Below are 27,931 nucleotides of genomic sequence, written 5' to 3' on the forward strand. Positions count from 1 at the left end.
ACTCGTCGGTTCTCGTCTGTGTCGTCCAACACACTCTCTCTCTCTCTCCTCTCCCGCTATTTATTAATAAACTTTCGATTTACACAAGAAACATTCTACATATATCTACGTCCTCTCTCTCTCTCCCTCTCTCTCTCTCTCTCTCTCTCCTCTGAATCTCTGATCCACCCACACACCACTCTCCTCTGCTCCCCTGCGGAAGTAACCCTAGCGCTGGCACCGCTGTATCGCCTGAAGCGCAAATGGCAGGAGTTGGAGTGACGATGGAGGTCGGAAACGACGGCGTTGCGGTCATCACCATCTCCAATCCCCCTGTCAACGCCTTGGCCATCCCGAGTAACAATTTCAGACATCTTTCATTGACAGATTTTTCTCTTTAATCGTTGTTCTACTGGATTAATTTTGCTGGTTTTTTGTTTCGCGACGTAGTTGTCGATGGATTGAAAGAGAAGTTTGTGGAGGCCGCGAGTAGAGAGGACGTTAAAGCTATTGTCCTGACCGGTGAGCTTTTAAGATGAGCTGTTCTAGACTAGTTTCGTTCCGATTCAATTGAGTTTTTTTTTTTTTTTATCCGCATTCAATTGAGTTTGTATGGCTTTTGTTTTGTCCGGACGGTAGGATGTTAGTTGGTGTTAGACGGTTAGTGTCAATAATGGGTGTAAACGACCCGAACTGACCCGAGCTTTGGAGTTTTGAGCTCGGCTTGTTTGTAAACGAGCTGGGCACTTAACGAGTCTCTTGAAATTAACGAGTCTCTTGAAACTAGCCGAGCCTATGCAAATGACTTGAGCTTTTGCGAGCCGAGCTACTGAGTGTTGAGCTTGGCTCGATTGCTAGATGAGTCGAGCTGAGCCGAGTGCGAGCAACACGGTGTGTTTGCAGCTCTAGTTAGTGATTACAATAGGAGCCGAGCACCTACTCGACTTGGAGTCAAACTCAAGTCCTCTCCCTTGAAGGGAGAACACTCACGCTCAGTATCGCAAAGGAGAACGCCTTGGGCCCCCAAAATTTTGCTCAAACTAGGGGCCCAAACAAAGTTATGTACTATTCAGATTATATGCATTCGAAAGGAGCATGTCAATTAAGTGGCATAATTAGTACTTTTGTCAATAAAAATACGAGAATAGTGATCTTAAGTGATTGTTATTTACTATTGTAATGTAATGATACGTATAATTTTAAAATTTATGTTGTTGAATGTAATAGTTTTGCTTTTCGAATTTGCTTCATTATTTTTTTTAATCATTTTGCTTGTAAAATGCATGAAGGACCACCAAAATGTCTGCGCCGGCCTTTCTCATGCTAGGCACTGTGTTCGAGTTTGTATGGTTTGTCAAGTGTAAATTGTTTGAATTAAGGTCATCGTTGCTTAGAGCATCTCCAGTGGGAACCTAACTTGACTCCTAGTTTGCCTTCTAGTTAATTTTTATGGAGAAGCAAATTTGGTCCCTTTTTTTTCCTCTTTGAAATAGTCAAAAATCAAAATTATGGATCCTAAACTTGGCTCCTTAGCCAAAGAGGAAACCTTGTTAGTGAGTGTGTCTCAGTCTTACTGTTTGCCTAATACGGTGGTTCATGATTTTTATCTATCCAACTACATTGTACCATATTTTCAACCGAAGGTGAAGGATACCTTTGGCGTTGGATACTTTTGTTGTTTTATAAGTATGTATAACTTTGATGTGTCTCATATTCTTCTTGATCATAGTGAAACTGTAGCTATAGCTACTGTGGCTGTTGCCCACCTTGGGTGAAAAACTTGTCTCTTCTAATTTCGGTTCTTCTATTTTCTGTGATCGTATCCCATACATGCATATTTCTAACTATTAACAACAATTTCTGTTAAGGACATCTTAACAGATACCGACTCTGGAATAATTTGAGGTATGATCGACTTTTGACAAGCCTTTACAAGAATTGAAATGTGGAGTATTTCAATATCCCCTGAAGGTTTTTTTTTTTTTTCAAACAATATATGCTGATGAAGCAGTTAGAACTTAGAAGTCATGTTTATATTTTCCCTGCAATTGATGGCATTTGTGCGTGATAATCTTTGATCCCCCCAAATGTAGTATAGCTATTTGAATCTATTAGTCCGTTAACGTGGGTCTTCATGTTTAAAAAGAAAGTAAATTTTTGCCTGTTTCTTGTACCCTATCTCTGAAGTTTTTCTCCTTAACTTAATTATAGGCAAAGGTGGGAAGTTTTCTGGTGGTTTCGACATCAACGTTTTTGAAAAGGTTCACAAGACTGGTAATTGTTTGGTTGATTTACTTTATGAAGTTGAGGTAGGAACAATTCCGGACCTGGTGCTAATGAACTCTTTTATTTGGCTTGACAGGAGATATTTCGATTATGCCGGATGTATCAGTTGATCTTGTGGTTAATACAATTGAAGGTCCTCACTTATTCTTAATTATTACTCTGTTTTTGAAGTTTGAATTATAACTTTTGAAGTTCACAAAGGAAGATCTTTCTTTTATCCTTCCTTTTGTTTTTGTTATCCTTCTGATGTTTCTCTTTGTATTCTCTTAGCACTGCTTTTACTTGTGGTTTTCTTTATGTTGTCTCTATCATGCCTTCAGATGGAAAGAAGCCTGTGGTTGCTGCCATAGAAGGACTTGCACTTGGAGGTGGCTTAGAGTTGACAATGGTTTGTGGTTCTTTTTGTGCTATAGTAGTTTAACTAACCACATTTTCGACATTTTTTCGTTGCTATGTCATCATTAATTTTTACCCACAGGGATGCCATGCACGCATAGCTGCACCAAAAGCTCAACTTGGCTTGCCAGAGCTGTCACTTGGTGTTTTGCCTGGGTTTGGAGGTATAGCTTTTAGCCTTGTAGATTCTTTATGATCTTTAACTCTGTGCAGTTGGCCTGATATAGAAAAATTAACTTTTTAAGTATGTCGTGGCTCCTTTTGCAAGGAACACAACGTCTTCCAAGGCTGCTTGGGTTGTCAAAGGCTGTTGAAATGATGCTGGTAAGCCGTCCATCCCGTTTAACTTGTAAGGAAGTTAAAAGCCATACCATTGTTCATAGAAATTATGGAATTATTCGTATTATCATCAGACAATATTGGATTTGTGACTACTCTTCTCCTTATTATAATGTTTTGTTAGACACCATGCGTAATTTCTCTTTTGTGAAGGTTGGTTTTGTTATAGGTTCACCGATGCAGTGAAATGGTAATTGTAATTGTCTTTTGGGACTTGTATATTGCTAGATTCACTCTTCAATACGACATTGTGCTTCAGGGAAATTGCAAGTTATCAGCATTCAGAACGCCAATTTTTGCTTGACATGAAGCTTCTGTAATTGACATTCGAGATTATTAGATCGAGTGTGTTGAAAATGCATCTAAGGCTGCATTCTTTGGTACTTCAATCTATGTGTTCGATATTGTCCTTGACAACTAATTTGTTCTTGCACCAACTCCCTTTGTTTCTCATTCTAAAGTCAATTGAAATTTTTTCTAATGGGTTGCATGTTGTGTTAACTTTTTCTTTTGATCGCGTTAGTTGGATTACCTTGAAAATTAAATTTGAGGAAATTTTACAAAAGCCATAACTAACATCTAATGCAGTTATATACTAGTTGTCTAGGTGTTAATTAGCGTCAATGTTCTTTACATGGCAGAAAGCATATTCGTTAAACCGATTTGAAAGTTTGGTTAATGATGATCCAGATTCAAAAGGAACTACCAGTTTTGAATGATGATTATTGTATGGATCACATTCCAAAATTTCTTGTACCTTTTTGCTTGTGCGCAGTAGCAGGTAACTTATTATTCAACTTTTGAAATGGATGGAATCAAACACAAACTTGGTCTCAGTTACAACTTCCAGATGAGTTATCTGCCATTATTAGGCTTCAAATCTTGAAAAAGATCCGAAAGGGAAACAGAATAATCATATCTATAATATTTCTAATATACAAATGTTTTGTAGGGATATTGAACCACTTGCTTGTTTAGTATGTATAAATGTAACGAGTTACGATATGTATACTTTTTGATAGTTTAGTACTTTGAACCTAGGCCACATTTTCGCATGTCAGCTTCTTTTTATTAGCAAACCGTTTGTTGGCACTAATGCCACTCGACCTCGCCAATAATCTCTGCAGTTATCTAAACCAATTATGTCTGAAGAAGGCAAGAAGTTGGGTCTTATTGATGCCTTAGTGTCTTCTGAAGAGTTGTTGAGGGTATCTCGGCTGTGGGCTCTAGATATTGCAGCTAGACGCAAACCTTGGATCCGTTCCCTTCATAGGACAGACAAGCTTGGTTCTTTGTCTGAATCGCGTGAGATATTGAAAGTTGCGAGACAACAAGCCAAACAAACCGCACCAAATATGCCTCAGCACCTGGCATGCCTTGATGTAATTGAGGAAGGCATTGTACATGGAGGATATAATGGGGTTTTGAAGGTAATCCTCTATTTAGATTTGCAAATTTGTGTCTTGTAGATGATTGACTAATTATTGTGTCTTAACTTATATTGTTGGGCTTATAGGTTTTTTTTCAATTTGGAATTTGATATTAGTTCACTACCGAACACCAAGTAATAGATACTGTGAAGTGTGAACCTTTTAGGGGGGTCAGCGGTTCAGCTGAACCATGCTTGGTTTTCCCAGAAGAGGCCTTGGCCTTTAGATTCTAAACAGTTGGCTATTGAAAATGTGCAGTCTAATAATATACAAAATGCTCTTTGCAGGAAGCTCGAGTTTTTAAAGAGTTAGTCCTATCTGATACTTCGAGGGGCCTTGTACATGTTTTTTTTGCCCAACGTGCAACATCCAAGGTACTTTATCAATGCAATGAATTTATGCCTGTTATCGATGGCTGGTTTATTTTCTTTTTCGTTTTTCATTCTTCTCTTTCTTTTTTGAGGTTTGGCAGCTTCTACATTGGTAATCTTGCCTAGCTGCCTTCCTCCTCCTTATCCCAGGCCCAGAAGAAGATAAAGTGTAGTGTAAATATTATTATCCCCAAAAAATGTGGTAAAAAGATTGAAAAAAAAAAACCTTACTGTACAGCTATATGAAGTCCATTCGTTTGTTGATTCAGACCTTTGAAGAGTGTCATGCTCTTGGGTTAGGTGTGATGTTCCTATTTTCGTAATCATGTATGTTTGTTTCCAGTCCTTCTGGATAATCTGCAGGAGTCTTGCTGGTTATATTATATTTGTGGTAGCCTGTATTCTATAACACCAATACACCACAAACCATTTCTTTTAATTAAGCAATTAGTTTGCTAGATTTTGAAGCTTCCCTTTTATTTATAGAGCCACGACACAAATCTACTAGTAACCCACTAGTCTATAGTATTGTTTCAGCCACGTTCATTTTTATGGTAGAAAGCTCAAACACAATTCTCGCTCACCGTGTTCATCGAATTTGTATTTATTCTTTTGGAGACTGGGTTCTCTGGTCTTAGCATGTTCTGTATTCGTTAATTTCTCCTAAATATTCTGGACTTGTTTTATACTTTCTTCAAAGTAGGATAGTCAAGTTAAGTAAGATAATTCTCCAGCTATTCCTATCATGTTATTTTGGTTGTGGCAGGTAACTTGGATAACATGGTGCTGACGGGTCATTCTGTGTGTGTGTTTTGGCAATTTAAACCCTAACCTTGCTCCATTTTTGGCAATTTATGCTTATAGTGTGTCCTGATAATATTAGTATATGTTAATGATAAAGCATCCAACTCAAAACCAATTGGCAATGTCAATGAGGGGAGAGGCTGCCTAGGCTCATATACTATTTTTCGAGGTGATAATTAACCGATGTAGGACAAATTCCAACAATTAGCAGGGTACAAGGTGGAGGGTCTTTTCACATGATAAAAAAACATGGGTTAGATAGGGAAAAACTTGTTACTAGTGCCTCGTGGTTTTCTTGTTTGATGGAATATGGATCATCTATTAATTATGTAGACTTAGTGTTAGTTTTCACCTATGTGCCAAGTTGGTGTTAGTTTCTATTGTTTTTGGTTATTTGCGGATACAATACTCATGTTAATAACAACTAGATATTATAAAGATAATTATTTTTCCCTTGCCGTGCCAGTGCCCCTATTCTTTTGAAATTGCCCGTGTCCCTTGTCTGTGTCCGTGGTCGTAGATGGTTAGTGCTAAAATCATGTTTGTATTAAATTAGGTTTCCTTTTGATATATTATTCACTTTAAAGCTCTTTTATATGTTTGTTTGATAACAAGTTTGTTCAGATAGTAAATTTCAGCCATTTTTTTCTCGCTTTTCTCTTCCCTCTTTTAACATAAATTTGAATGAGCGTATTAAATCGTTGAGGAAGCTCAGAATGTGTGACATGGAAATATTAAAGGTTTGTTACTAAGGACATATACTGAGTACTGACATCTCATTACCGCCATCCTAGCTTGTTTTGAGAACCTTCTTTCTCTACTTTCAGTGTTCTGTATCTTGATGTTTGAGCTTTCTGCTTAACATTTATGGTTTTTTGTTGACACATAATCGCCCTCTAACTTCATGAATGGTGATCTCTGACAGGTGCCGAATGTTACTGATATCGGGCTCAAACCAAGGTCTGTAAAGAGAGTTGCTGTAATCGGCGGGGGTCTGATGGGCTCCGGCATAGCCACAGCTCTGATCCTCGGCAACATATATGTTGTCCTAAAGGAAGTTAATTCTGAATATCTACTGAGGGGAATAAAAATGGTAGAAGGTAAGTACTCTCTCTCTCTCTCTCTCTCTCTCTCTCTCTCTCTCTCTCTCTCTCTCTCTCTCTCTCTCTCTCTCCATAGAATAGCAGTACGCATGTTGCGTGCCATACTGTTTCTTGGTTGAAGAAAATTGCATGTTCTTGTTATGTAGTAGTATACGAAACCTACGAGTCGAATGATGTAGGCATTGGCTACTATTATGTTTTATTTCTTTTGCAGAAATTGCCTAGCTGGCTTTCATTTTGTTTGTGGGGCATTGTTTAAAGAAACAGCTGCCTCAAAAAGTAGTAATAAATAAACAAGTATTTGACTGTGACACTCCATAGTATGCTGTTTGGTACGCCTTCTGAAAGGGATGTAATTCCACATGAACAACTTATTAGTCCCTTTGTCCCATTTTGTTGATCTTGCTTTGTTTAGAAGTCCCCTATTCTACGTCTCCGAATTTGGTCGTCATTGCCCTTGGTTCAAAGCCAATTCCCAAAACAAATAATCATACACATGGATAGAGTAGTTTTCTAAACATATTATCCAAAGATATTTCATTTAGACTTTGTGCCTCGTTGTCCATGCCACAAAAATTTGGACAGGAAAAGTGTTTTTCTTGTCAAGAGGAACAAATCACAGGTTTAAATTGCGAAACCAGAAAAAACCACCATACATGTTTGTTCCATTTCAATTGGTTTCCGCATATCAACATTCAGTGTTTTTCATTTAAGAAAGATATAACTAACACAAATTATTTCACAGGAAACGTACGGGGCTTAGTGGCAAGAAAAAAGTTGGCACAGGACAAAGCAGAGAAAGCCCTCTCAATGCTCAAAGGTGTATTGGACTACTCAGAATTTAGAAATGTTGATATGGTCATAGAGGTGTGCTCTATCAAGTTTCAATTTGCCAAGGAGAAGTTAGATTCAAAAGTTTGATATTTATCATGTCTAAATGTTGGACTATGTAGGCCTTGTTAGTGTTTTAACTTTAATCTCCCCTTCTTATTTCATACTTGTGGTAAATGCCCATTATTTTACGTTGGTGATGCCATTGATTACTTTTCTCACTGGGAGTTTTACAAGTCTGTTGATAGCTTTGTCTCCTCATTGCAGGCTGTCATTGAAAAAGTTCCACTGAAACAAACTATCTTCAGTGATATTGAGAAGGCCTGCCCTCCCCATTGCATTTTGGCCACAAATACATCTACTATTGACCTCAATGTAGTAGGAGAAAAGACCAGCTCTCAAGACCGCATTGTTGGGGCACATTTTTTCAGGTTGTACACTTCATATTTCTTGACCACCAAAACATTTTTAAGAACCTTATAGTCTTGTTATTATCCTTGGAAGCAAAGGATGTAAGAGATCTTCAAATTTCCAAAAGCGAAAGAATGTAACAAAATTTGCATAAATGTGTCCTCAGAAGAAAGGTCTCTTTTTTTTTAACACTTCAATTTCAGAATCACATGGTCCTTTTGGTCTGTCAGGTACTAAAGTTCATATGTCCTACCTGGCCTGGTATTTGTAACCACTGAATGTAAAATAGATATTGGGAGGAATTGAAAGAAAAGCACCTAAAGGAAAGAAATAGGAAGATAGGATTATGCCCTTGCATAGGAAGAGAAATCAGGTTACTCTCCCGGTTGAAATTGCGGAATATTATCTGCTTATCTTACCCATGAAAAGTTGTTTTTGGTCTTCATATTTAATTTTGAGAAAACTCCCACAAGTCCCACCCCACAAATAGTAAAGAGATCATTGTTCTATTGACACATGAAAATAGCAAGCACTTTGTTTTTCTCTTATTTCTAACTTGGATTGTTATTGGCAGTCCTGCACATGTGATGCCTCTTCTGGAGATTGTTAGGACAGAGAAGACTTCTGCACAAGTCATTCTTGATCTCATGGCTGTTGGGAAAATCATAAAGAAAGTTCCTGTTGTAGTGGGAAACTGCACTGCCTTTGCTGTCAATCGAACCTTCTTCCCCTACACACAAGGCTCTCATCTTTTGCTAAATCTAGGTGTGGATGTGTTTAGAATTGACAGGCTGATCAGCCGTTTCGGTTTACCTATGGGCCCATTCCAGTAAGCTTCTATCCTTGTGAATTGATTCTTTTTAAAGAACACAACAACAAAAAGATGGCAGGAAAAAGGAAAGGGGCAGGAGGAAATGGAGTGCATGTTTATTGATGTTCCCTTGCATTTTTTGTTCAGCTTTGCTGCTGCAATGGCAATTTTCGATGCAATTCTAGCATATTGCAAATTGCTACCAAGAATCATGAAATTACACAATTTCACCAATAGTAAACTCTACCTGATTATATGTCTTGTAGACGAAATGGAAAATCATGCATGCATTTCAAAATTAGGTCATTTAATAGATTGTGTGAGGAGCATGTTTGTTAGTACCTCAGATGTCAAGCGTCTGGACCAAGTAATTATGCTTCCTGGGTATGCCCTTAGTAGCATTTCTGAGCTTCAGAAGAAACGTCCTAATGCATGCCAGTGTATTTGGATTTTAGAGAGGGTTCTGCATAAACGTTAAGTGATCATCGGTCATCCTATTTGCACAATTCAGAACTTAGCTGTAAGCCCAAAATCCTTCGAAAAATTAGGACACTAATGGGAGTCCAATCCTTTGACATTTTTGTGGTCAAAGCATTCCAGCCTCTGTGTTTTTATGGAGGTATTTAGACAGATAAGGATGAAATGTGCCTTCTCGTACAAAGAAACTCATAAAACCGACTTACATTCGTAATTCTGGTGGTATTGTTTTCAAATTATGCTTACAGGCTCCAAGACTTAGCTGGATATGGTGTAGCTCTTGCTGTTGGCAAGGAATTAGGAGCTGCATTTTCTGATCGCTCATTCCGGTCTCCTTTGGTTGAACTTCTAGTGAAAAGTGGGCGAAATGGTATATACAAAACATGGTTATTCCTTCTCATATTTTTGGGTGTTGCTTCAGGCTTCATATTAACTTTTGTGTTTCAGGTAAAAACAATGGAAAAGGCTACTACTTGTATGAAAAGGGAAGCAAGCCAAAACCAGATCCATCAGTGCTTCCAATAATTGAGGAGTGTAGAAGGGTTACCAATGTTATGCCTGGTGGAAAGGTACCTCAACTGATACTACATATGAACAACATATATTTATTTTTTACTTTCTTCACTCCTGCAAGTGATACTTTTACTTTGCTTGCAATGATATAAAACGGAATTATGTATGTATGCACATTTGGTTCCAAAGTATCTGACACATCTGTTGAAATGTGGATAAAAGCCGATCTCTGTTAGTGACAACGAAATTGTAGAGATGATACTCTTTCCGGTGGTGAATGAGGCATGTCGTGTGATGGATGAAGGAGTTGTAGTACGAGCATCAGACCTTGACATTGCATCTGTTCTTGGAATGAGTTTCCCTTCTTACAGGTGACTGCGACTTCTATCTCTAGCGGTTATAGATTGTTATTATTGTTTTCTGTCATCTTTTTGGGGGGCTCCTTTTGGTGAGCATTCATGAAAAGTCTAACACTGTTTTTAAAATCTCAATTGGAAAGCATCTTGTGGAGCTACTCAAGTTAAATTAAAGCAGAGTTTTTGGAACTGTAAATAGTTCACATAAATACATTTGAAGAAAACCATCATCTCTATGTGACATACAAAAACACTGCGTGGTCATACTCTTTAGTGGGCGGATGTTCTGTCATCTAGACCAACTGGATGAGTGACTATCAAAGTCATCTGATGGTTGAACTCCAATTAATCAACATATATGTCTCATACATTGATGATTAAATGTCAATGAATCATCAAACTTTGTGTTTAAACCATTTTGGCTCATCTACAAACTTGTAGTTGCAAATTTAATCGAGAAGTTCTTTGAACCAAGAAAAGTGTGAACTTGTACCGGATACTCACAAGAAGCTTGCAATTATACGACCATGGCATGGTTGTGGGTTGTTGAGTATCGAGTTGGATTGCTTAATTCTCTTGTCCAAGGACTCTAGGACTCTAATTTTCAAGATTGAAATTGCTTTTTTTCAAACTACTATGTAGAGCATTGTTCAAAAAAATGTTTGTTTTATTGGCAGGGGGGGTATTGTATTTTGGGGTGATACTGTTGGGCCTAACCATATCTACACAAGTCTGAAGAAATGGTCAGAACTCTATGGTAGCTTCTATAAACCTTCAAGGTTTTTGGAAGAAAGGGCAACAAAAGGCATACCGCTGGTGAGTTCCTTTTCTCGTTCCATTCCGTCAGCGCGCACCCCCCGCGCCCTCTTTCCTATTTTTAGACTTTGGAGCATGTATACAGATATAGCCATATAGGTACTAATGTACTATACGCACTGATCGTTGATTAATCTGACTCATAGAAGAGCATGTATACAGATATAGCCACATAGGAAACATGTACGGCTGGGATATGTTCATAGAAGAATATATTTAGAATATACTGGAGTGCTTTAGTAGATTAATGCAATCTGCAAACCATGATCGACTGCCAACATTATAGGTGCACACCTAGATCAATGCCGTTGCATTAAAGAACCTTACAACCATAGCTTAATTGACAAAAGCATGCTAACCACGTTAAAATTCTCTTTAAGCTAATTTCATCTCTCTCTCTCTCTCTCTCTCACACGCGCGCGCGCGCCTGCGCGCACACACTATGTAGGGAGGTATGTGTATGTCCCTGTGCATGCGTATGCACGCGTGGGTTTAATGTGTTGACATGTTTACCATTTTCTGCAGAGTGCAGCTGCGTCAACATCTCCAGGTTCAAGGTCACGGCTTTAGGCAAATATTCCTTCTTGGTCAAGACCTCAGGCATATTTGTTTCCGTGAAAATCAATTGTGCGCCATTTTCTCTTTTTCTAATTCACATATTTGGAAAAGCAATAAGTGTCCTTTTTCACAAAATGTGAATGTTCCCCTTAATTGTCTGTATGTGTAATGCACTAATAATGGACAAATTAGGTGTTGAATTATTTTATTTTTTTTTGGGTGCAACGGAAGTACGAAGCTCTTCAATTCTGGGAGGTGTTTGCAAGCCTCATATTTTTACTTTTTATACTTTTGGCTTTTTGGATTACAACCAAAATGTATTATGAATCTATAGTGTTTGGAAGATATATGTAGAATGCATTTCGCTATACCAATAGTGTTTGAGAGATATATGCAGAGTATATTCTGTAGCCTTAAAAATTGACATACATACAAGAGGAGGCAGACCAGGAAAGACAGGGACACTACTTTGCTGATTGCTAATGTGGAACACTAGGACAGCAACATATGAGCTGGAACTAGCAAAGCGTTATTCGGGACAAGATGTTTCATTCTTTACGCGCTTAAAAAAATTTCTACAATCATACACTTACACAAATACTATGCACTCACGTCCATGTTGAGATCCACGCAGGCACACACTACTAGGGGTCGTTCCGACTGGATTAGTTTTGAGTGGATATAATATGAAGGAAGATATGATAAAAGGGTGGGCATATATATATAGGGGGAATATGAGATAGATGGTTTGTTTGAAAAATTTATAAAACGGGTATGCAGTTGGTTTTGGGATGGATATGAGTAGGTGGATATAGAATTGAAAAAGGACAGTGGTATTTTGTAATTTTGAGGGCGGATATGATAACACCACCTCTCCCTCCATTCTTATTATATTCGCTTATAGGCGGATATAATTTTTAGAGATATAATATTCGTCGTCTATATCCGGTGATTGCACACAAGATATAAGCGTTTCGGATATAATATCCAAGATGATAACATATCCGCTCCTTAGATCCCGTCGCAAACGGTCCGCTAGTGTATATGTGCTGCACACACTGACAGACACTTTTGCACCAGTAGTGTGTGTTGTGTGTCGGTCTAAACATGAATGTGAGTGTGTTTAAAAGAATTTTTCTTACTTGGACGGACACCTGTATCCTTATTTGTGCGCATCCATCCGTGTCCATAGCATTGCTCCTTGCCAATATAGGAGTAGCATTTTACTATCATCCTAGTAGAAATTGTTAACGAGAATTTCTGTGATGAAATTTTCTTGCTCTAGGATGATTCGGATTAAACTAACTACCAACTGATTCTATGTGAAATATACATGAGGACCCAATTGCGTGACTTGTGGCTATTCACCGTATATTGTCTCAAATTCCTGCATTTAAGTCTTGTTCCGCTAAGATTCTTATTTTTTAAATATTTATTTCACGTTTTACAAAACAGGTCATTCAAATAAATACTTTTTTCCTTAGCAGAACGGAGCCTTATTATTTCTCGCAGCAACAAGGAAGTCAGTTCGAGAGGGAAAAAAATGGAAAAAGCTGATAGATAAGGCCATGAACCATAATGCATCTGCTAGTAAGAAGGAGCACATCAAGCATTACAACTTCAAAAATTAGAAAAGAATATGGAGTATGAATGAGAACGAAAACCAGTCTCGCCCTACTGGAGAAACGTAAGAATGATATAAAAAGTTTTGTTGGTTCCAAGTAATCACTCACCATGCATAGGAAAAAAGCAAATTTCTCGGCTCGGATCCTCTATCCCTCGTCCCCGTCCCAGTCCCACTCCTCAAAAGACAACGCGTGTCCCCCAGAGCTGAAATCAAAAGATCACACGACACCCAATCCCTCGTTTGTCTTCTCTCCTACTACCTCTGCCCCAAAAAATTTACGAACGCCCGCCGCTGCCAACTCCCCGTTGACCTCCCCCAGTTCTCATCTCTCCCCTCTCCCCTGCCCCTCCACCATCATATCCTCACCTTCAAATCTCATGGATTTGCGACCGAAAAGAAATACGTGAAGACAATGAAGTCCAGAAAGTAACCAAATGTAAACTAAATACTACGTAATTTGGTTTCTGTATCCTTTTCTTTTGTCTTTGGTAAATTGCTTCACCAGTCCATGATCGAAATGCATCCTTAGAGGGTGTGTAGCGTAACATCTCATTAATAAGCAATAATCAGCATCCAGACTAGAACGTAACATAAATAACCATTATGATACTCTTGTGAGGTATTCTCAAGTTATAAAACCATGATAATCATAAAACTGCTGTTCTTTTCCTCAGCAATGTAAATTGGTAAAAGGTGGCCCTAGAGAGGAGCGGTACAAGCTAAAATGGTCACTGGCATCTAACTATATCTAAAACATTTATACAACTCTGCATTCTACGCAAACTGTTAAAAGAACTGTACTCAAGATGCCCAAAATTTCCTACAAATATAGGTCAGTGAATAATGTAAGAAATGGATCAGACCCTAGTGAGTTGTAGTGAAACGGGATCGATATGGTCTTGCTGTTGCCAATGAAAGGATATGATCTTACCGCAGCATCAAGGGCAAGCCGACAATGACCTAGGTTACAGAGATGCAAGTGGGCATGGCTGTGGCCTGTGGGTGAATCTTCTTTCCTAAATCTTTTTTACATCTCTTTCTGTATCATCAGTTTTAAGTCCCCATTTTCCGCAGGGGATAGAATTTTTGAAAGCATAACCTTGTTTGAGTCAGTGGTTGCTGCAGAAATCATTTGAGATGTCCCAGTTCTGAGTGGAACAGCAGATTTTACAACACCGTTGCCGAAAGGTTCTTGTCGGTTCCTTGTTTCTATTCTGGTATTTGCAGCACCATTGCTTACAGGATCTTTTAAATCTCCTGAATCGGTCCTGGCCAATCGAAAATACTTCGTTTCTGCAAAGAGAATGAGGATGCCTGTCTTTAGTTATAAGAAAACACCATAGGATGGAAGTTACTTGCTTCAGCCCTTCCAATATGAGAACGTACAAAAATATACCAATTATCACAAAGGCTGCATTGAATTAGTGAATTTGTTTGCATGTTCGTGCATGAGTTTGAGGCATGATTACATGATATGGGTAAACATGGGATGCAAGGTGTCTCCACATGGATCCAGACGGCGCCACGTGCGTTCTATTTGGTGATTTCAATCAATACAATGGACGAATGTTGAATCTAGGACCTCCACGTTGACAAAATTTTGGTAGTTTAAAGGTCCAGTTGACATAACTAAAATGGTAAGAAGCACAGACATGGAGACGGGATACGGACACGACACGACACGACATGACACAGACAAGCAGATGCATCATTTCTCTGAAAATTAGGACAAGGACACGTCGGGGACACGTCAAACGTAAAGTGTACTTGTATTATAGAAGTATGTTATGATTGAATATAAACGTCGGAGACATTTTGTTTAATGTGTCCTTAGCATGCATGTTCAATCGAGTGTTGCCATTTGCCAACGTGTCCTAGAGTATCCACAATGTGTCTAACTAAAAGAAAAATTATAAAGTCATTCAATAAGTATTTAGGCATCTCCAATACGTGTCCGGAGAGTGTCATATCGTGTCCGCGACCGACACGTGTCGGACACGGATACGTGAGGCCGGTAGACGTGTCCGTGCTTCTTGGCTACAATGTTAAGGGCCGAATTAGGAATTAGAGCAAACATCATGGGGAAGAATTTCCCCGTCGGTGTTTTGGATGGAATTTGAATGGGGAAGAGAAAGTGAAACTTGATCTGTAGTGCAGGGTTTTGTCTAGCACTTTTTGAAGTAGGCAAACTGGGATTTGATTCGAAGTGCAAGGGTGCAAAGGGAATTTTCACTAAAATAAGAGCATATTAAAGTGCCCTTCTCTCCAGAAAACCACTCTGCTGATGCCAAATTTTAACGTTGGTGGCGACATATTGAGCAATGGAAACATTCCTACTGCAGATTGCTTGTCATGTACCAGGTATACAGAAGGAGGTGATTCGTAGTACAGGAACAATCATCCAAAACACAGACTTGAGAACTTAATGATATAGCAAATCAAACGGTACTAAACTCTGACCTATCTGCTTGTTATAAGTTTCAACAGCCAAAAATAAGTGAATATTGTGGTCTCTGAGTAAAGTTAAAGCATTATACTAATGTCATAAGTTTCTGGGCATGTTTTCTTTAATGTCACAAATGATAGTTGCCAAGTTATTTTCATCCCCGATGAATAGAGTTCCAAATGTTAGAATGAAGGCAGAAAAGAGGTAGACAATTACCTTTTATTTCTCCTAAAGTGATAAGCCGTTTAAGACAATCTCGAAAGTTTGTCAAAATTACCCTTTCTTGCTCTGCATAAACAGCTGTCATGCCATGACACAACTGTGAAGATTTGTTATTGCAGCCACGGCTCATCAAGCATTTAGGCGAAGCAGAATCCATGAACATGGTATCACGTTCATCACACAACAATGCTCGAGTTCCAGGTGACATTGGCCTTCCACTGGATAAATATGCGCCATCTGCTGAATTGGACTCATCACACAACAATGCTTGAGTTCCAGGAGACATTGGCCTTCCAGTGGATAAATATGTGCCATCTACTGAATTGGACTCATTTGCTGCTACAGCTTTCTCAACTGGAAATTCCTGCCGGCTTTGCGAGTCTTGAGCTGGTGAAGCAAGGGAACTTTCCATCTGATCTTCTGAATGCCTCTCCATTGCATTTCTTTGGTCTGGAAATTATTAGAATTCGGCATTAAAGAAAAAGTTGGGTTGAAGCTGCATTTTTTTCCACCTCGCAGAAAAGGTCCAATAAAGCCCCCAAAAAAAAAAAAGTAAATAAAACTTCATTGAAGCCGAAACTTTCAAGAGTATTTTTTGGTCCAACATGACTTAACTTTGTCCTAGTCATTAACGGAATTTCTGACTAGGGACATTAGACTTAAAAAATTCACCCGATGACTCGGGAGAAGTGCAGTGAGGTTTCCCCTGATAAAAATACTTGTCAGCCAATTCAGCATAGTAGCTGGGATACGGATGTATTCCTCAAGATATATTAGTCAGATTATGCACTAAGTCATAAATTTCTAGGTCAATTAGTACATCGAGTCAGTGTATAGGCAATTGAATTGTGGCTCATCAGTTCAGAGGTTAAAGTCCCTCCACCCATTTCCCCTCCACCAACCTACCAAATGGCACGAAAGGGGAAAGAAAATGTCATTTTCAGAATTTTGCATATCCTCCGGTGATGGTATACCACATATGGAATGTTCAAACTTGTGTTCATGCAAACTTTATTTAATGCTAGAAAATATAAATGGAAGACAAAAATACAGTTCAAAGTTCAAACCACTTCCCTACCCAGCATCCAGTGTGAACCACCACCAAGTATTTCAATAGATAAGTGGCTTCACTATGCATGTAATTGTTAGTACTATGCAACAAAGCTAGAGGTTCTGAAGTCCAATTTTATGTTGGAATTGTGCCGGATGAGAAGTTTATGTTCCAGAACTATGCATGTAATAGTTAGTACTTCATATGTTGTCTTCACTATTCCCGCATAGATGCAGGCCTCACACAGTAAAAAGTTGAATTTCATTTTATCTGTTTTTGGAAGAATCAAGAAATTGAGTTATATGCAGCAAATTGTTCTCTTCCAACATACGTTTTCCTTCTTAGTATTCTATAACACAAACTCTCAAAAAATAAAGCACATTGTCAGCAGGCAAATGCAATTCACTGTAACAAGTGAGAACCTTTGAAGGTGTGCTAATTAATGCTCCACTACTCGTACAAAACTTCGAGGCAATACAGATTGGATCAATAGCAAGTTGAAAATTAAGTAGAGGGAGAATCAGAACAAAGGCTACAATACATTAAAGATAACCACGCAAGGAAACAAGCATTCATATGGATACACACAAGGATGAGCCCCTAAAGGTTTGTGTTGTGAGAAGGATTTGGGAAGGGATTGAACTTGAAGAAAGACAAGCTCCAAAGCCTATATACACAGCCAATTCAAACAACGCTGTCGTTTTATTTGTGGTTTTCGCATGCACCATGATGTCAAAACTTGGTAAGAAGATGGTACATCAACCTATACAAGTCAATACAAACAAAACCCGAAAACAAAAAACTATTGAAAGACTATGTTTCCATTGGCTGTAACTGTAAGCCTGTTACGTGAATTTGATACCACAGGCTAAATAGGCCTGTGCGAGAGGGGGCAAACTTACCGGTACATATACCATGACCTGTCAGTTACCTGAAAATAATCTGTATTGGAGGAAAGGCTGTATTAATTTATCCTTTGCTCTGTCTTCATAGAAAATGATCACAAGCAATGCTACAAGTGGAAACAAGAAAATTCTTGACAAACTGGGCCCCATTCGCACAAAATTGTCATTTGATTTTGCATGCAGCTCGGTGCCCAAATGCACATGTTTGCATAACAAACAACTAATTTTATCTTGTAATTGCAGTTTCATATATAGATACACATCCACCAATACCTGCTAGAGTCTTAGCAGCTTCTGCTGAAAACACCATCAAAACTGAACAAAGCTCCCTTAAGTCCTGAGGTTGAATGATGTCTGCTAAGAGAGACCTACAATGTTCATGCACAAGTCAGTGGTGTAAACAAGTACGTGATTGAAATCTACATGAAGGCAACAACCATTACCTGTATTTAACTTTCGAAGGGCCCAATATTGCACCATTACTGACATGCGCAACAGGAATGGAAGCCGAGAAAGGGGAGTGAGCAGAAGCTTTTATCTGGTTTGCCTGCCAATGTAGGAAAGAAATATCACGACATGACAAAAATAAAGTAAATTGCGTGACTTACCAACCAAATAGATGCAGTTGTTCCTGCCAAGGAGAAACAATTACCAAACAACTACCAATACGTGCAGGTGTTATAGCATATGAAATCAACTACGCTAAGAAGAGAAATGTGGAAAAGAATATGGTAGTAGTTATTACTCTCTTTGTCCCCCTCTTTGTCCTTGTTTGGCAGTCGTATCCTTTAATCGTTCAACAAATATGTGTTTCCATGAAAAAAGATTTGAAGATTATTCTACCAATCAAAAGATCTCAATCAGTTCTTTTAGAACAAAGTTTTCAAAACCATCTAAAAAACAAAAAATAAGAAACTATACAAGATTTTTTGAGATGTGCAAAATCTTGAAAATGGAGTAATGGACAACCGAGGACATTGGAGTACCAATTTCGACTTTTCTTGAACCAACCAGTCCAAAGCCAACATTCAATGGAAAAGGGAAATACCAAGTTTACCTGCTGGTATTGTGGTACAAGCCTGTCAATGCATGGATCTTTCGCTGTGGGCGCTAAAAGGGGCTCTTGAGCTTTTCGTTTCTTGGATAATGGAGGGGATCCATATCCTGAAAAACCAATAGCACCAGTGATGGCAGCATTTGCTGCCTGCTGGATATATGCCATGTTGTTATGGTCTCCATGGAAGAGAGCTTTCCTCTCTTCACTGCCTTCAAAATTTTTGCAGTCCATGCATTTGCAATTATCGGAGCAGAGAATATTGGCTTGGAAACACTCGCAGTATTTTTTGAGGCACCCTGATTTCTTGCAATGGCATCCCTTATTGTGCTTTGCCAATGCCATATCCCCGACCTCAACCTACACATTACTCAATCCAGTGAATTTCAACACGGTCCAAGAAGCATACAATCTCTAGCCATATATCAACAAGCAAACAAATCTCCGCTAAAACTTGTTCTAATAGCTTATAACCCAAGGATTACCAAACCAAACGGAGTCTTAAGTCCCAATCAACTAGGGTCAGCTGTATGAATCTGTTTATCCTACCAGTTATACCATTAATGCTCTCAAACCATGTATGCAGTGCTTGCAAAAAATAACAACAGCAAATGAATGTAAAATTCAATGCCTTGACATATGAAAATAACAGAAACAAGAATACCACAAAACTGGACACTGGTAACAAGCTATTTTATCTTCTTCCTCGGAGGCCTTCATTAGAAAAAGCATAATTGTCTAATGAAATGGCTGCAATGTAATGCCGTATAAGTGGAGACAAGCAACCTGTTGTTTCATAGGCCTCTCTTAATAGGACTGCTCCACAAGTTGAATTAGTGAGCAAATTCAAGATTCCCAATGGACTGGAACTTAAGGGAGAAACCATGAGAACAACTGAACAACCCTTTAGTTTTTGAAACTCAGTTTTCAAATAAATTCAATGGACAGCTATGCTAAGAGGGCAGACGACTAATGTGTCAAACAAACATATACATCTTTCTTTCCCTAAACACATCTGTACAATAGAACCATCCTAACTGAAGAGGCGCAAAAGTTAACAGATTATCCAAACGAAAGATCAAAATGTCAAAAGACAACCTGACATCTTGAAAAATCTCAAGCGGTCTCATTAATGAGAATGTGGAACTGGACAAGTCATAATCTCCAATCCACACAAAAGTTGAATGCTTCTATTTGTTTTAGACGCCACCTAGTCATAAAGATCTTTCATGTACTTTAAAGTTTCAACACTGAGAAACAGCAGAAAGGAAAACCTTAACAAAACAAGCATGGTAAATAACCGTCTCCCTACATAGGGGTATCAGTAAGACTTCAAAGGGGGTACTTATCAGGCGCCAATGAGTGTAATGGGATAAATGGGTGAACACTGCTGTGCATGAGCGTTCCAAATGCCTTTTCTTTGGAGAGAGAGAGAGAGAGAGAGAGAGAGAGAGAGAGAGAGAGAGAGAGAGAGAGAGAGAGAGAGAAGGGGTTAAAGAAAAAGGTTTGTGGTTCAGAAGGGAAAAGGGGTTTTATGTACTGCAACGTCCAGGATTGCTCTCTCTGCATCCCGCCAAGTTCACTTGCAGGCTACAAAAGTTTAACGTTCCCCAAATTCAGACATCTAAAATGAAAATTTTCTGTGTTTTTTTAACCCTTAATACCAACCATTCAAACTCTAAATCACCATACAGCGTAGGAACATATTTACTAATCTATGTAATCAAATCGTTACTTGAAAAAGCCACACTAATGCCTTCATCATTTACCTTTCAACTGTTTAATGCTTCCAGCTTATACCTGTAGAAAGGCACAAGATATCATAAATTTCTTAGTGCAGGACTTAGGAAGTGGCCCACGCAAAATGGATTTGATTAGGATGAGAGGTGTAAGAGCCCAAACAAAGGCATCCTTGGACAGATTGCTCCTCTCCCTTAACACACCTGGCCCCATTAACAGCCCAAGTTTACAAAAGATGTAAGATAGTCCTCAAACATCCTTGTCTAAATTGCCTCCAATCCCATTTCCCATGTCCCCTGACAAATGCTTCAGGATCTGTATTCAACAACTTCTTCACCCTTAATTATTATTACTTCTTCACCTGTTACTCAAAGTAGGGGTGTGCACGGGTCGGGGTCGGCCCCGAACCCGAACCGAACAAGTGGGAATAACTGTCCGCGTGCCCGATTTTTTTGGTCGGGTCGGATCGGACAAAAACCGAAGTAATCTATATGAATTGTTCATCTTGGGTCGGGTCGGATAACAAAAACAGCACCCCGAGCCCCGAACCGAAAACTACTTTTTTTCAAAAAAATGAACCCGTACGCGACCGAACCACATGTTCGGCCCCGCCCGAAACCCTTCGGGTCGGGTCGGGTCGGGTCGGGTTTTTTGCGCACCCCTAGCTCAAAGCATCACCAACCCAAAGCTCAATGATCATTCCAAAATTTTCAACTTCGTAGTAGTGGGGTGGTGATGTAGGACAAAAATGGAGAGTTTTTGTATTTTATTTTTATTGTTTTAGAATAAGAATTTGACTAGGAATATTTTCGTTTAGGTTAAAATTATTAACTTTCCGTATTCTGTTTGATTTTGATTTTTGCCTTTATTAGGATTCTTGGTCTACAAGAATTAAGATTTTATTATAATTAATTAGGAAATATGTTTTATTTAATGCCGCTTGTTTTGGCATGATTTATTATTTCTTTTACAGTAGGATTTCTAGGGTTAGGGTCTTATAAAAAGGGCTGTAACCTATTCAATTATTGGACTTTTAAACTTTTATCAATAATATTACAGAGATTTTCTCTTTCTTTCTTGTGCGCAAGAATTGCTCGTTGCGACGAGTTGTTTATCTCGTTTGGACTAGTACGCTAACTAGTCTCTCGTGAATTCCGCCGCGTCAGGTAGGGAAGTGATGGCACATTGAAGAGTAACTTTGGGAGTGCCTGTAGGGTGTTTATATTTTATGTAAAATAAATAAATGTGTGTAAAAAATGTTTTCCGCTTCGTGCTAAATATACAGTAACACAAAAATGAATATTGGAGATAGATTTCAATTGCAGATTTTTTTATCATATACATAAATATTGTGTAATGACAAAGAACTATGATAAATTCAAGTTAGAAACAAATTAGTACATAGTTTTTTTTTATCGGCAAATTTTTTTTATTAAAAACTCGACAAGGGTACATCGAGGAAGCAAAGATTAGAACATAGTTTCTTGCTTTGTAGCTCTTTTTTGGGTTACTCATGCATTATTATGCTTGAGATGTTCAATCATAATCCGGAGTGAGGTTCTGCCCCAATGGGAGCGAGTTTTTGACAAGGTTCTTGCTTTGAATCGGAGACTCAAGGTCTAGAGATTGGCACCCCGGTTTGGAGATTCCTACTATTAAGAATAGGACATTTGCAACTTGTGCAGTGCATAAATTCATGAGTGCATACCAAGAATAAAAAAAACAAAAACAAAAAAGTAACCAAGAGTGCAACTTAAAGTTTGCTTTTTCTTTTTGATCGGCGATGCAACTTAAAGTTGTAATGAAGATTCAGATCAAAAAAAAGGGCAAACTTCGTACTTAGTTCGCAGAAGTGTCCGAAAGAAGTAGGATTATGTTAAGCTACCAGTAGAAAGGCAAATGAGTTTCCAAGATTCAAGAAAAACGTTATCCCATCACAATATGAGTTGCATAGATACCCTTAGGAACTAGTTCAGTACATTGAACTTATTCGCTTAAGCTGGTAGAAAAGGATTTCAACACCATGCATCTTATAGAGAATATAACCATGAAACAACGAGTAGTAAATTTCGACTTTGCTACATTTTATTTGTGGAAAATAGTCTACAGCCTGTAATTCATATTGCAAATCAATTCTGTTTTACTGTCTTCTGGTTTGTCTTCGAGTTCAACAACTCAAGAGGCACACTGACGATTGATGGGAAAGCAGTATCTTAACATGTTTATTATCTAACTGGACAGAAGACTGCCAGCAATCGCATATTTCACAAATAAGAGCAGGAACACAGTCACACATGCTGAGATAAATTGCCAACCAAGTACATCAAACTAACCTGCAAATAAAATAGAGGGTCCATACAGGAGAAACCCAATATGCATCACCAAACAATTCCAAAAGCAAGGAGTGCGATGAAATTATTGCAGAAGTATATACTGTATATTTGAGTTGTTGATCTGCAGTAAATCCTTGTAGTTACAATAGCAAAAGATGTTAAAACAAAAAGAAGCTTCTTATGGATCACTAACATCATCGGCAACAACAAAATAGCTCAAAGAACTACCAGTTAATTTCGTCAAACCCCTGTTAGGTGCAAGCATAAAGTGATCTTAATTTTTGCAACTAAAACACTCGTAAATAATTATCAGAAAGTAGAACATGTAAGTTTCATAAGTCATGCATACCCGAGGGATTCCATGAGGACTGCCAGCAATTTTTGGCCTGAAAGCATTTGGATTACGCTCCAAGGTAGCTTCAACAGCTTCTCGCCTGGGACCCTCATTATCAACATTATTATGACAATTTACGCAGTTGCATCCATCACAGTATATTCCAGATGCGAAGCACTCACAATACCTGACCAAATATCGCCGAATTAAACGTCATGCTGGATAGTGGATACCCTTCACAAAAGTACCGAAAACGGAAAAGGAATATGCATTGACACTAAAATGAACTAAATTCATCCATCACTACAAAATCACTGTAACAGTAATTAATAATTAACAGTTGTTAAAAAGCATAGTTTTTTTTCTACCAAAAGTATTTCAATTCAAAAAAATATGCCTCAACTATTATAGCTTTAGAGTTCTTTTCTGTTTTTGGTAAAACAGATAGGATAATAATGTAAAGAATCAAATTTCATATTATTTTTCAACATTCCTGTGATGATATTTTGGTAATTTTTTTCACAAAATATTATGGGGGGCCTTATTCTGAGCCTGCGTAGGGCTACTAAAAGTTCACTAAAGGTCATGTAACCAACTAGTTTTGAGTTGGATGCTTTAACATATGGTATCAAAGCTAACCTTCCAAAGGCTTTTGGACATCGCTCTCCTTCTTGATTTTGCCCCTTTGTTTGTGCCTCAAGTGCGCCTTATTTCATTATGATCCCTATTGTGCCTCATTTGTTTACCACTTCACTTGCGCATAAGAGATTACACTTGTGGAGTGATGTTAGAGCTTGTTCCAAGCCAGTATATTATCACTTCTAGAACTAATATATGAGCTTGGACAAGCTCTCCGCTTAAAGCCAATGGGTTTTGAGTAGAATATTGTGGAGAGGATTCTCTTGATAGATTGCCCCGATTGTCTATTCCTTAAGTGCGCCTTATTTCACTATGACCCTTGTATTATTCCTTGTTTACCTCTCCACATGCGAGTCTGGGGTCGCACGTGCAGGGAAATACTAGAGCTTGCCCCACATTCGTTAGTTATTGCCTCTAAACTAGTATAGGAGTCCGAGCAGCCTCTGCACTCATTGCGATTGGTTTTGAGTTGGTTGCTTAAACACTACTCCCTCCGTCCCAAAATGTTTGTCCGGTCCGCAAAACGGGGTCTTAAAAATAATATGATTTTTGCAAGAAAAATTCAAAAGTTTTTTAACAACTTACCAGATATTAATGAGTTCTTTTAATTTGTGAAAAAGTTTGAATTTTTTCTTTAAAAATTTGCATTATTTTTACGTTATCGTTTTGCAGACCGGACAAACAATTTGGGACGGAGGGAGTGTTATACATTGACCCCACAAAAATTATACGTTGAAAGCATAAATCTTTCTCCAGAGTACCTATATTTTAGTTGATAGCCTGCTTTACTTATTCAAGCCTGACATATGACGTTGCAACTTTGTATTTATCCTCATAAACTTGTAACTCAGTAATTACACTTAAAAAGAAATAACTGTATTCTATGGCTTTAATCCACAAACAAGAATACAAGACAGAACTAAATCACCAGCTCCACGTCATGTGTGGAACAATAGAATTGCCATGAAATTCAAAAATAGCTATTTGAGACCAGAATTTCACATCAAAATACACAAATTCCAAAGAAAGACAATCTATCATATTTCAAATGAAGACTTTTGCCATACCAAAAGTGCATATAAAGAGCTGTATACTTACAACTTTAAGCATTTTGAGTGTTTGCAGTTGCACTGTTTTTGCTTCTTGGGAGTACTGTCTTTTACATCAACATTTGTTCTTGCCCGCACATTGGGGGATTCTGGTTTCCTGAAGAAAGAAAGACCACTTTCATATAGTAATTTTGAAGTTTGAGATTTATATCAAGGTTTGGAGTCAAAATTACTTCTGATATCTGCATTTGCCCAAAAATATCTTTGCCTTAATGCATCAGGAGAACAAGAATAAATTGCCATGAGGAAGCATTTGGATCAATATACAAGTATTATTCAGCACTAGCAAGCAAAAAGATAAGCAAGAAATAATCTACTTCATCAAATGGTTTCTAGCGGAAAGAGTATAAAATAAGTGGTTGGAGACCTCAACCCTCACGTGTATCTGTGGTAGAGGAGAGAGAAACACACTCTTAGTAGGTGCTCAAAGCCAACAACATAACTAGGAAGAAAAATATGCACCAATACATTCATCTAGGAGTATTAGAAATTCTCAAAGTTCCCTGAGAAAATGTAAGCAAGTTTTCTTTTGCTCAACATATGAACAAGTTTCAAAGAAAGTTGGTCAGCGTAGAAATCCCCAAGAGATTAACTTCCTCTCCAACCTACAAAATTTTAAAAGAACCGAAAGTGTCCTCACCTTATAAATAGTAAAATTCTAGTTTTCCACATAAAAGAGATGGAAATTTATTTGTTCCACCAAATCACAATTACTTGAGTACCCCCGACTCATATGGAAACAAAACATGTATGTCCTGTCTATAACATCCAATTAAGCATCACCTGATTGAAATTAAACAAAAAGGGACATTTAGGCTCCCTCTGGACAGATGTTGTTTCAAATGTTGGGAAAAATCTTATTATTCAATGAGAATAACTCAATGCTTGATAGTCTAAATATGGATTTTAAAAATTAGCATAGAGTTGTACCAAGATGGATTAGAAACTACAATTCTATACGGGTAACTCAACATCATTTAAGGGTTATAGGCTTAGAGGCTTAGAGCTATAAGAGGATCTTGGAAACTACCCTCCTATCCATTTTTTGATAAGTACTACCCTCTTATCCATCAAAACCATTTCGTGTCACAAAGCCACATGTAGCTAAACCTCTTATTCATTCGTTTAAATTGAACATAAAATCCCTTCCTCTTTTTTTTGGTCAGAACATAAAATCCCTTCATTCGAAATAGGGATGTACCCAAACAGAGCCTTCCCATAGAATGCACAGTAACAACTGATTTAACAAATTTATAACTAAACCAAATTTGAAAGGGTAGGGACTGCAACATCAAGAAGTACCCAGGAAACTTCCACAAATTCCAAAACTCCAACTTCCAAGACCAAGTCTTTGCAAACGAAACAGGACCTTCATTTATTAACCCCAAGGAGTTAGCCTGGTGGTCAAGCGTGGGACTTGTGGGTTTGCTCCTCTAAGTTCTCTGGTTCAAAATATCAACTTCTTTAGGGCCGGTACATATGAAATTTTGCTGACTTTAATTTTGCTAGTGGACGGTAGGATTAGTCTAAAATTCATCGAGTCGCGCATAAGCTGGCCCGGACACACAAGTTATAAAAGAACCCAACAGAATAGACATAATTACAGACTTACACGAGACGCAAAAAAGAAGGGCGAAGGAGCCAATAATTTTTTTTTCATTTTTGTACGGTTCTCTCCATTTATCCAAAATGAATGATTTGGCAAGACACTGAAACCCTTTCTTTTCTTTTTCTTATCAAATTCCTCAATCCATAGGAGCTGTTAGGGGTTTGCTCCTCTAAGTTCTACCGTTGGAAACCTCTCAAGTGTCATCAACTTTTTGGGCCAGTTACATCTGATAATTAGGCTCCTGCTAGTGGACTGTAGAATTGGTTCCAAAATTAATCGAGTTGCACATTAGCCCGGACACCAGAGTGGCTGAGTTTATTTATTTATTTTGATAAGTAAAAGAACTCAAAAGAATAGATATAATTACAGGTCCACTTACACGGGTCGTATCAAAGGAAGAGGCGGCTGAGATTGCACGGGGGATAACAGTAGCTGTTTCTGGGACTGCGGCAGCAGTGTCGGCCGAATCTGCACAACCGTCGGCACCTGCGGCCGAATCTGCACAACCGTAGGCGCCTGCTGACGTGGCATCAGCGGCTGCTGCTGCTGAGTGTGCGCTGGCGACATCACGGCCGACGCCGTGCCGCCGAAATCAAGCTGCCTTTTCGCTGGAAAATCCGGCTGCGTCGGCGCGTTCGCCGGTTGAGCCGTTTTTGGAGGGAAACCATCCCCTCCGCCTTTCTCCATCAACATCGAATCCAAAAAATCAAAAAATAAAATAAAATTTAAAATCCCCTCAAATTCGACGCCTTTCGAGTCGAGGATCCCTCGAAACCTAATTCAAAATCCAACTACCACTAACAATGCTGACTCTCGCCGAGGGAAAAAGAAAAACCTAATTCAAAATCAAGAACTAAGATTTTGACAGCTCGGGTGAATGTTTGGATCAGACTGATGTTGGTGGAGCTTTCGAAACCTACGCGTGTGTGTATACGTATATACGGGCGGAGATGGGAGAGAGAGAAAGGAGAGCGTAGAGAGAGAAATCGGGAGGAGAGAGAGAGAGAGAGAGAGAGAGAGAGGTGGGGGAGAGAGCAAATAGGTTTCTTTCGCTCCTCCCTCGCGAGGTTTTGAAATTCAATTTCCTAAATTTCGGACGGTGAGATTTGGCTTGGGGTAGCATCGTAGGGTTGGTATTGGAGGTGAGGATCCAGCGGATGGAATTCATAGAGGGGTCAGATGTCATTGACTGACCGTCGGATCAGGAGACCTAAGCCCTTATGCCCCTTAGCTTTTTTATCCTTATTCAAATTTTTTCTATATATGTTAGTTTTGCACCAATCTATTATGGCGAGAGAAATCGAAAAAGTTTAAAATTATGAATTTTATCTAATTTTTTAATATTACCAAAAACAAACTAGGTTCTCGGGGCTTTTTCTTT

The 27,931-nt window shown here is 38.5% G+C and overlaps 2 protein-coding genes across 2 annotated transcripts; one reads left to right on the top strand and one right to left on the bottom strand.

Moving 5' to 3' along the window:
- On the top strand, window positions 1-11,849 carry LOC131324929 (peroxisomal fatty acid beta-oxidation multifunctional protein AIM1). Its single transcript, XM_058357080.1, has 18 exons — window positions 1-336; window positions 430-501; window positions 2,191-2,253; window positions 2,342-2,398; window positions 2,586-2,653; window positions 2,744-2,825; window positions 2,930-2,985; window positions 4,128-4,430; window positions 4,718-4,804; window positions 6,531-6,705; window positions 7,454-7,575; window positions 7,807-7,970; window positions 8,525-8,779; window positions 9,487-9,608; window positions 9,686-9,807; window positions 9,974-10,122; window positions 10,785-10,923; window positions 11,449-11,849. The coding sequence occupies exons 1-18, from the start codon at window positions 243-245 to the stop codon at window positions 11,491-11,493; spliced, it is 2,175 nt and encodes a 724-aa protein (XP_058213063.1). The 5' UTR covers window positions 1-242; the 3' UTR covers window positions 11,494-11,849.
- Window positions 11,557-27,585, bottom strand: LOC131324946 (protein tesmin/TSO1-like CXC 5). Its single transcript, XM_058357081.1, has 8 exons — window positions 26,930-27,585; window positions 24,931-25,038; window positions 23,209-23,380; window positions 18,790-19,146; window positions 18,176-18,279; window positions 18,006-18,100; window positions 15,771-16,226; window positions 11,557-14,401 (listed from the first exon to the last, which is right to left on the bottom strand). Exons 1-8 carry the CDS (start codon window positions 27,241-27,243, stop codon window positions 14,136-14,138), a joined length of 1,872 nt encoding a protein of 623 aa, XP_058213064.1. The 5' UTR covers window positions 27,244-27,585; the 3' UTR covers window positions 11,557-14,135.
- Window positions 27,586-27,931: the final 346 nt, after the last annotated feature.

The sequence above is a fragment of the Rhododendron vialii genome, chromosome 1a (assembly GCF_030253575.1).
Source record: "Rhododendron vialii isolate Sample 1 chromosome 1a, ASM3025357v1".
NCBI lineage: Eukaryota > Viridiplantae > Streptophyta > Magnoliopsida > Ericales > Ericaceae > Rhododendron > Rhododendron vialii.